The sequence below is a fragment of the Ursus maritimus genome, unplaced genomic scaffold, assembly GCF_017311325.1.
Source record: "Ursus maritimus isolate PB19 unplaced genomic scaffold, ASM1731132v1 scaffold_22, whole genome shotgun sequence".
Classification (NCBI taxonomy): Eukaryota; Metazoa; Chordata; class Mammalia; order Carnivora; family Ursidae; genus Ursus; species Ursus maritimus.
This window is the reverse complement of record NW_024424675.1, coordinates 26,424,291-26,435,038: the sequence shown is the minus strand read 5'-3', so window position 1 is coordinate 26,435,038 and position 10,748 is coordinate 26,424,291. Positions and strand designations below refer to the sequence as shown.

The 10,748-nt window shown below is 39.3% G+C and overlaps 1 protein-coding gene across 1 annotated transcript in view; it reads left to right on the top strand.

Annotated features, from left to right (window-relative positions):
• Positions 1–352: 352 nt before the first annotated feature.
• Positions 353–10,748, top strand: part of RBL1 (RB transcriptional corepressor like 1) — a 56,364-nt gene continuing 45,968 nt past the window's right edge. The window contains exons 1-3 of the mRNA XM_040638286.1: positions 353–514; positions 3,821–3,954; positions 10,531–10,731. Of these exons, the coding sequence (XP_040494220.1) occupies positions 359–514; positions 3,821–3,954; positions 10,531–10,731 (491 nt within the window). The 5' untranslated portion in view covers positions 353–358. The remainder of the gene's footprint in view (positions 515–3,820; positions 3,955–10,530; positions 10,732–10,748) is intronic.

Sequence of the window (10,748 nt, the reverse complement as noted above, 5' to 3'; positions counted from 1 at the left end):
CTCGGCGCCGCGGGCCTCAAGACAGGATATGGACTACAATTCCCAGCAGACTCTGCGCGCGGCTGCCGATCCCTCCGCACGAACTTACTCCGCTGGATGTGCCCATCGCTGCCCGCCAAGGACCAAGCCCAGGTTTTTTTCTCGAACCGAGGTACATCTTCTTATCACAGTTCCAGAGAGAGATCACTGAGTGCCCCGGAGGAGAAACGGACTTTTTTGAGGAGAAACGCGGATGCAGACTGTTGGAGAGACGTCGCTCTGAACCCACCGACTTTCGCGCGCTTTGGCGCGGGTGGTTGTGGGTAACGCGCCCAAGAGGGAGAAAGGCGCCGGGGGGCTGCGATCGGGGCCTGAGGGGATGTTCGAGGACGAGCCCCACGCTGAGGGGGCAGCGGTGGTCGCTGCGGCCGGGGAGGCGCTGCAGGCCCTGTGCCAGGAGCTGAACCTGGACGAGGGGAGTGCGGCCGAAGCCCTGGACGACTTCACCGCCATCCGGGGCAACTACAGCCTAGAGGTGAGCGGCGGCAGGTGGGACGGCCGGACCGGACCCCCGCCAGGCCCCACCCCCGCCCCGCCCCTACCCCACCCTGTGGGGCGGTGGGAGTTTCCCCACCGGGAAGGGTCGCTGCCCCGCCGGGTACCGCCGAGTGCGGAGCTGGAAGGGCGGGTGTAGACCCATCTATCCATTTTCTTTCTGAGGCGGGAAACCGAAGTCCGGAAGAGGAGAGGCTTGTCCGCGGTCGCACGTCCCAAAGGGGTCCCCTAGACTCCAGACCAGCTTCCCGCCGAGCGCCGCAGACGTCACGATAGCGCCCGTAAATCTATTAAAAAACCAAATGCCGGAATGTGAATTGTAGTGCCGACACCACCGCCCAGCCCTTTAAATATGTCATCTCACTCCGTTCTCGCCACAACCCTGGGAACTCGAGCTGTGATCGCCGTTCCACGGGAGCGTCTAAGCTACGTGCCCGAGGGCGCGCGGTTAGTGTTGGAGCTGGGCCGAGGAGTCCCAGCCTTCGAACCGCTCCATCCTGCACCCCGGCGGGCGGAGGTGTGGGCTGCTGGCTTTGATGAAAGCCATCCGCAAGTGGGGCTCAGGCCCAGCCTCCTCCCGTGTCGGTATCCTGATGCTTAGCGCAGCGCCTGGCTCTGAATAAAATAAGTGTAGACCGTCATTACTGGATTTTTTCCCCCACCATTCTCGCATGGAGTCCTCCCAGCAGCCTTGTGAACGTGGCAGGGCAGTATTATACCCGCTCTTCGGGTAGTAATATCAAGGCCCAGAGGACTGCTGCCCAGGGTCATTCTGCTAATTATTATAGGAATCCAGTGTAGAGGTAGCATTGCGATGGGATGTATTTCAACATCCTACTCTAGTAGCATTAAATTCAGAGGCTTTCCTGCATGATAGAAGAGGCCTGGACTCACGGACTCACCACCCGGTGAAATAATTAATTGCTGGTTCAGAGGCATGTAGTTGGATATTTGGAGTTGAGTGTTGAGGGGGAAAAACCTAAGAGACGCTCTTAGATGTCTCTGGGGTAGGACTGGGTAGACTGGATAAAGGACAGTGACCTGCACCCATGGGTGTTAGGACTGGAAAGCTGAAGGAACAATAAGAAAGTAAGGAGATTATGAATTATGGCCACTCAGTGAAAACAAACTAATTTTTAAAAGCCTGAGAAGGCGTTTCTGACTTTCCAAGTCCTTCTTTGATCTGTAATTGAATAAACATTTACTGAGTGCAAAGTGTATTGAAGGCATTAAACTAGGCACCTCTTAAAAAAATGTTTTTAAGCTTTATCTGTTTAGAGAGAAAAAAGAGCGCAGAAGCGGGGAGGGGTAGAGAGAAAGTCTCAAGCTGACTGTGCTGTTAGCTGGATACAGGACTGGATCCCAGGGCCCTGAGATCATGACCTGAGGGAAAACCAAAAGTCAGGTGCTCAACCAACTGCCCCACCCAGGCACCCCTCAAATTCTTGAATATACCAAGTTTCTTCCCATTTGCATGTTTTCTCCATGCCATTCCCTCTGTCTGGAAACTTTTCCCTCCCTACAACAGGCAGATTGAAGAACTAAGTTTCAAGAACTGAGTCAACTAGGTGGAGTTGATCAGGACATCTTAAGTGTCTCATTTAAAAAGCACAGATGTCTGAATTAAGATTTGGTGACTGTTTATTCTGTCCCGAGTCTTTTATTTTCCTCCTCCTCTTTTTTTTTTTTCTTTTGTTTGTTTTTGGTGAAAGACTCTTGGAGTAGGTATTTTCATATATCTGCTCTTTCTTAAGAAGCCCTCTCCCCAGCTCCTACCCCTGTCAGTATACCTGACAAGCTCCCACTAATATTTCCCCCAATTTTAAGTCTCCCTCTCTGAATCCTTTGACCTTTACTCAAAATCGGTTACTCTACTATATTCTCTCACACTTTATCTTCAATTCTTATAGCATATATCTCACGAAGTAAAGATAACCATTATTTGTTCCTTTTCTTCACTGTAGATTTCGAATTACATGAGGTCAGAAACCATCTTTGTATTTCTAAGGTCTGGCATCAAAGAATTAAAATAAATAATATAGTTGACTTTTTTTTTTTAGGAAAAAAAAGCAAAAATACCAGTACTTAAATTTTCTCTATCTTAATGGTATTTTCATCTAGGAACCTGTATCCAGTGGCTCTCTAATACTTGGATGCTATTCCCCAAAATTCATTAATCAAGGTTTCTAAAAATATTCAACCACAAGCTTACATGCCTCATTTAATACCTTGAGCAAATAAGACTTCTCCCTACATTAGGGTAGTAACACTGGGTTTTAATTCTATTGGTGGCCACCCATTTCTGTCCTTCCCTTTTGGATTATTACAAGAAATCTTTCAGTGTCTTTATTCTTTTAGAGACTGGTCTTAAAAAGGCTCTGCAGCTAATTCTTAATCCTTAAATTACATATGTAGTTCAGTGGTAAAGTCATGAAGTGATTCTAGCCTGGAGATATCGCAAGTCTAAAGCAAACAATTATGGGGCACCTGGGTGGCTCACTGGGTTAAGTGTCTACCTTCGGTTCAGGTCCTGATCTCAGGGTCCTGGGATTGAGCCCCCATGTCGGGCTCCCTGCTCAGTGGGGAGGCTGCTTCTCCCTCTGCTCCTCTGCCTGCTCCTGCTCGCTCGCTCTCTCTCAAATAAATAAATAAAATTTAAAAAAAATAATAAAGCAGACAATTAAGTGTTGAGTTCGCAAATGTCACCTTTTTATACCGTTGTAAATTGAGATACCTGCTAAAATAGACTGACTTACTATTTTAAAGATTGGGTAAATAATTCCCCAATTTTTTACCTCACAAAAATGGCGGTCTTCTTTATGTTGTACAAGATAGATATGAACTTTTTATGTGTGACTCCCTTGCCAACTTTCTACTCTGTTCTTTCCTTTCTCTGCCAAACTGGTTAAAAGAGAAACATAAAACTAAAACGGTGGAAAGGAACTTAATCATCATCAAGATCATGACTGGTGTTTTCAAATCGAGAAAGCTAATGCTGAGAAATTTTAAGAGAGCTCTTTCAATAATACTAGATTTGGGGTGTAGGTGAGAGATCTATTTTTAGATTAATGCTGATTTAACATCTTACACAGGACTGAGAATAAGGAGTTTTATGCTCATCAATGCAAAAGTAAGCTTTGTGACCTTGGGCAAATATCTTCACCGCTCTGGCCTGTTAAATACATAATGAAAGTAAGACCAGATAGTTCTAAGATCTTTTCTGGTTCTATAACTCAAGCATTTTAATATAATATATTCATTTTGCTGTTTGTCTTTTGCCTGCCAGGGAGAAGTTATACACTGGTTGGCATGTTCATTATATGTTGCATGCCGCAAAAGCATTATTCCCACTGTTGGGAAGGGTATCATGGAAGGAAATTGTGTTTCACTTACCAGAATACTGCGTTCAGCTAAACTAAGGTAAAGCACTATGATTTTTCAAACACTGTTTTATAAGTCCTAAATTTACTTTTAGAATTTAATTTCTGTGTAACTCTATTCCATTTTAAGTTTATTGTCCTATAAGCATCCTTTTCCAATTCTCATATTCTTCCATTGCTTTCTTCCTCAAATTCTGACTTCAGCCAGAGGCCTCTACTAATCTTTTTAATCTATAATTTTTTCATTATTTTTTTTTAATTTGGAAACAATTTCAAGCTTTTAGAAAAGTTGCAAAAATAAGAAAGCTCGAAGAACACCCATATACCCTTGACTCAAATTCACCTATTATTGACACTTTACTCCACTTGCTTTGTCATTGGATCTTTCTCAAATAAGATTTTTTCCTCAACCATTTCAAAGTAAGCATGCATTATAGCCCTTTACCCCTAAATACTTCATTGTATATTTAGATAACTACCACAGTTATCAACTTCAGTAAAGTTAATATTGATACAATAATTTAATCTGTCATCTCTATTCTAATTTTATTAGTTGATCCAATAATGTTCTTTATAGCAATTTTTTTGAAAGAATATTCCAGTCTAGGATTAGGTACTACATTCACTTATCTATTTAGTTTCCTTTAATCAGGAATATTTCCACAGCAAGAATATAGTCCACAAATACCCCCAACCCCCTTTTTAACAGATTACTCCTCATTTTGGATTTGTCTCATGTTTTCTTATGATTAGAAGCAGGTTATACATCCCCAGGTAGAAAACTGCATAAATAATTTTGTGTCCTCACTGTATCACATCTGGAGGCACCATATCCATATGCTTCACTTGTGTTAATTCTGATTATCTGCTCAATGTGTTGTCCTGTTTTTCTACTGTATAATTTTTTTACCATGCAACAAATAAGCAATCAGTGGGTCTTAGCAATAGCTTTTACTTTCTCTAGTATTAATCATATGGAACTATTTGCCTGGATACAAAACAAAAGAAATGGAGTGATCCAGATTTGGATAGGTAGTAATGTTCTCTGTTTCTAGATTTTTCACCCATGACAAAACTCTTTGAGGTTGTTGTCTGTTTGCTGTCCTGGGTTGCCAGCATGGAAGACAAACAAACTTTAAAAGACCTATCGAGGGAGAGCAATTAAGTTTCAGTTCATGTTAAATTAAAAAAAAAAACATATCTCAGAACAATTTTAGTTTGCATAAGTGGAAAAATAATACATTCAAGACAATTTTTCCGACTTTAATAAGTATCAGTTTTTGTCATTGATGATAAAAATAAAATGGAAGGGTAATTAAGATTGATGGAGTTCAGGTAGTTTTTTAATTGAGCAAAACCTCCCTCTTCATTGTAGTATAAAATAATCCGACTTTTTTCTGTCAGTGTGTCTCATCATTGACCATATAAAATTTTTAAGATCTTTATAATATTAGGTTGTTGGGGAAACTGAACAAAAAAAGAGTAACTTAAAATTTGGAGCAATATAAGTACATGATAAAAATTTCAAATAATGAAACATTCTGGAAATGGATGGTGGTGATGATTGCATAATGGGAATGCAGTTAATACCACTTAACTGTACACTTAAAAATGGTTAAAATAGTAAATTTTATGTTATATATACTTTTTTTTTTTAAGATTTATTTATTTCTTTATTTGACAGAGAGAGACAGCCAGCGAGAGAGGGAACACAGGCAGGGGGAGTGGGAGAGGAAGAAGCAGGCTCCCAGGGGAGGAGCCTGATGTGGGGCTCCATCCCAGAACGCCAGGATCACGCCCTGAGCTGAAGGCAGACACCCAACGACTGCGCCACCCAGGCGCCCCATGTTATATATACTTTTATCATAATTTTTAAAAAGGTTCACAAACTTTCAAATCATACAGAGTGTTTGAAAGTATAAAGCTGTCCCTTTCTTTTTCCCTCCCCAGAATTAACCACTTAAACAATTTACTGTGAATATTTCTTTTTTAAGTAGGCTCCACACCCAATGTAGGGCTTGAACTCACAACCCTGAGATCAGGAGTTACAGGCTCCACCGACTAAGCCAGCCAGGCACCCCAATAAATTGTTAAACAGAAAAAAAAAATCTGTTTTTCAGTGTTCTAGTTGTTTTTAAAACATAAATGAGATCATACTATATGTATTGTTTTGTAGTTGCTTTTCTTACTTTATATTAATTCTTCCACATCACCATAAGTAGCTCTTCCTCACTTAGGACTTAAGATATAAGGATGTTTCATATATTTAGCTAACCCCTTATTGATGACCATTTAGATTATATCCATTTCTCTGTGATTACAGACAGATCATTGTGAAATGTATTTCAGATAAATTCCTAAAAGTGTAGGGATGGGTCAAAAGATGATGTATTTTTTAAATGTAAGTTGATACAAATTTTTTTTTAGGTGTCAGATTCTTAACTACTAAAAGAACATAGACCAGTATCATCATGTTCAGTCAGACAAATAAAAAAGAATTGCAGTGATGTTGTTATTTTCATTGATTTATAATAATTTGGACTGTTTGTAAAATTTCAACTTTAAGTATAATTTTAAATGATTATTTAAGATCTTTAAAGATAGGGGAAAATACCCATCAAATATTGCTAATAAATCATACTGCAAAATACTGTATAAGTGCAGATTATAGATGTACATGTAAAACTAGCAGATTTTTATTGAGTATTTACCTGTGTGGTAGGCACTTACTGTGTGCTAAGGGTTTGCATGTCTTTATACATTTAATCCTCACAGTTAATCCCATGAAATAAATCTCATTTTATAGATAAGGAAACCTCTAATCACCTAGAGCTTAAATTACTTCCCAAAGGTTATATACCTAGCAAGTGGCAGAGCGTCCCAAATCCATGCTGTATTATATATGTATCTATCCATAAATATTAGGTTGTCTGTTTTGAACTGTATTTATATTCAGCTTCAGTTTGTGGAAAAAAAAAAACAAAGCAACTTCCAGCTTAAAAATAAATTTCAGCTGGGGCACCTGGGTGGCTCAGTTGGTTAAGCGTCTGCCTTCGGCTCAGGTCATGATTCCAGTGTCCTGGGATCGAGTCCCGCATCGGGCTCCTTGCTTGGTGGGGAGTCTGTTTCTCCCTCTGCCTGCTCTGCCTGCCGCTCTCCCTGCTTGTGCGCTCTCTCTCTCTGACAAATAAATAAAATCTTTAAAAAAAAAATTTCGGGGCGCCTGGGTGGCACAGCGGTTAAGCGTCTGCCTTGGGCTCAGGGCGTGATCCTGGCGTTCTGGGATCGAGCCCCACATCAGGCTCCTCCGCAATGAGCCTGCTTCTTCCTCTCCCACTCCCCCTGCTTGTGTTCCCTCTCTCACTGGCTGTCTCTATCTCTGTCGAATAAATAAATAAAATCTTTAAAAAAAAAAAAAGTTTCAACTAAAAATTTCTTTTGCTGTTAAGTGTAGTATTAAAAAGTAGTATCTATTGTGCAGTTTGAATTTTTAATAAAGAAGTTGTCTGCATTTCATTGTTTAAGTATTGAGAAGTAATTTTTCCACATTTTCCACAAGTGTTTCAGTAACATGATTTAAATCAAGGTGACATTCATTCATTCATTATTTTCATATTACAGTAGAACCTGAATGAATATTTCATTCATGAAAAATTATTTTTCATACATTTTAATTGGAACATTCATGATACTAAATTTTACAAAGTAATTTTCTTTTTTATCTTGAGCACCATTAAAATTCAGCAGTATGCTGCTATTGGGATATATGCCCCATATTTACCATCCCTACTCTATATTTGTTTTCAGGGTGTGTGTGTGTGGTAAAATATACCTAACATAGGGGCACCTGGGTGGCTCAGTTAGTTGGGCGTCCGACTCTTGATTTCGGCTCAGGTCGTGACCTCTGAGTTCTGGGATCTGGCCCCATGTCAGGTTCCCAGCTCAGCAGTAAGAGTGCTTCTCTCTTACTGCCCCTCCCCCCACCTGCACACACTCTCTCTCTCTCTATATATAGATACATATGTATGTAAATGAATAAATGAATCTTTAAACAACATATATACATAAAATTTACCATCTAACTGATTTTAAGTGTACAGTTCAGTGACATTAAATACATTTACATTGTTGTGCAGCCATCACCACCATCCATCTCCAGAATTTTTTCAGCTTCCCAAATTGAAACTTCATAACAATTAAACAATAGCTTCCTTCTCCCTCCTAGCCCTTGGCATGTATCAGTACTTTATTCCTTCTTATGGCTGAATAATATTCCATTGCATGGATATACCGCATTTTGTTTATCCACTTCTTAGTTGATGGATACTTGAGTTGTTTCCACCTTTTGGCTATTATGAATAATCCTGCTATGAACATTTGTGTACAAGTTTTTGTGTAGACATATATTTTCATTTCTCTTGGATATATATGTACAAGTGGAATTGTTGGGCCATATGGGAACTCTATGTATAATCTTTTGAGGAACTGTCAAATTGTTTTCCAAAGGGACTACACGAGTTTACATTCCCACCAGCAGAGTTTGAGGGTTCCATTTTACCCATATCCTTGCCAATACTATTGTTATTATCTGTCTTTTTTATTATGGCCATTTTAGTGGGCATGAAATGGTATCTTGTATTCCCCCAATAGCCAGTGATATGGAGCTTCTTTTCATGTGCTTATTGGAGTATTGTATTTTTTTTTTAAAGATTTTATTTGCTTATTTGAGATAGCGAGAGAGCACGAGTGGGGGGGTGGTTGGCAGGGACAGAAGGAGAGGGAGGAGCACGCTCTCCACCAAGCAGGGAGCCCGACGTGGGGCTCCATCCCAGGACCCTGAGATCATGACCTGAGCCAAAGGCAGATGGTTAACCGATGAGCCACCCAGGTGCCCTGGCGTAATGTATTCTTTACAACAGAATTCCAACTAACAATTGTTTTGAAAGCTATGAAGTTTACTTTGCTTCTTATTTTACTTTAAAAAATCATACTCATAGTTAATAAGTTTATTTGTTTCCAAACATTCTGATGTACTTTGTTCCAGTTTAGAACAGCCATTCTAGGAATAGCAGTAAATACAATGGATTTATATGGGGATGTATTAGTCAAGCGTCTTGTTCATAAAAAACAGATACCATCTACCGACTTTGGCTAACTTAAAGAGAAAAGAAATTTACTGAAAGGATATTGAATACCTGACAAAGTCTTTAGGATGACTTGAGAAAATAGACTTGGAAAACGTCCAAGAACAAAATGAGTCTGGCTAGAGCCAAAAAGCATATCACAAGAATTCACCTAACAAGGACACGACTTACATGGCCAGCAGTGCCATCCCTGGACATTGCCACTGTATTTGTCCCTAACAGCTGAATATTGCTGTTGATCGTGCTATAAGAATTTATCACTTGCTCAGTTCTCTGCACCACCAGCTCCAGATTCAAAATCCCAAACAAAAATCAAGGACCTCAGGTTTTATGCCTTCACCCTAACTTCAGTGAAGCTAATCAATCTAGTAGACAGCAAGACACAAAATTGGGGAATTCCTCAAACAAAAGAAAGAATTTCACATGCTGGTCATCCTGCCTCCAAAACAAAGTCTCCTATAAGGGACTGTAACTTGTTAGCCAAAATAAATATTTTGTAATCCGGCAAAAAAATTCTTGATGCTGTTATTGATAAGAATCTTTTAAAGAGACTCTTAGATTCTCAGATTTCAGTCAGCATATCTTGAGTTTGAATACCTATGTATAATTAGCTGACAATGTCTTCCATCACCTTTTTTTAAAAAGTATCATTCTGGGGCACCTGGCCGGTTCAGTCAGTAAAGCATGTGATTCTTGATCTCAGATTTGTAAGTTTGAGCCCCAGGTTGGATATAGACATTACTAAAAATGAAATCTTAAAAAAAAAAAAATTATTCTGTATATAATGCTAGACACTTAAATGGACTTTAACACTACAGATTTTCAATCTAAGACCATACTAACATGGGGACATTAAAAATGTACACATAATTGAATAAGCCAGGAAGATGGAATAATAATCCATTAAGTGATTTTCTGGGTATGCAATACCTTCTTCATTTATATTTGGTGGTGGAACCACATATTGGAACACAAACACTTGAATTTTATTCCTAAACTATATGTAACTGTCTGGTGCTTTGTGATCAACTTCCACAATCCACTACTTGGGATATTCTTTCTGTCCTCAAACTAATTTTGTGAACTCAATCTGTTGACATTTACTTTGTAATATATATATAAATTATTGTCTAGGTGCCGTAGGGAATAAAAGAAGTTGATAGGTACCATCACTTCGTGCATAGGAGAAGACATTTATGTAATGACCACTAATTCAAAATCTATATTCCCATAATGATTCTGAGAGCCAGAGTATTTTCATAGCACTTGGGAGTGAGGTTTTTTGGTTGCGTTTTTGTTGTTGTTGTTGTTTTAAATAAATTTAGGCTTTTAAGTAAAGATTCTCTTTTTTTAAAAAAATCAAGATTCTAAAGATTCGTAGGCATAAATAAGATGTTAACTTGTCCATTATATGGACACTCTTTAAAGTTGCTTTTTTAAATAAATAAATAAAGTTGCTTTTTTTTGTTTAGTTTAATACAGTTTTTTAGTAAAATGAAGAAGTGGATGGACATGTCAAACCTGCCACAAGAATTTCGTGAACGTATAGAAAGGCTGGAAAGAAATTTTGAGGTGTCTACTGTAATTTTCAAAAAATTTGAGCCAATTTTTTTAGACATATTTCAGAATCCATTTGAAGAGCCACCAAAGTTACCACGAAGCAGGAAGCAGAGGTAAGACCTTCAATTGT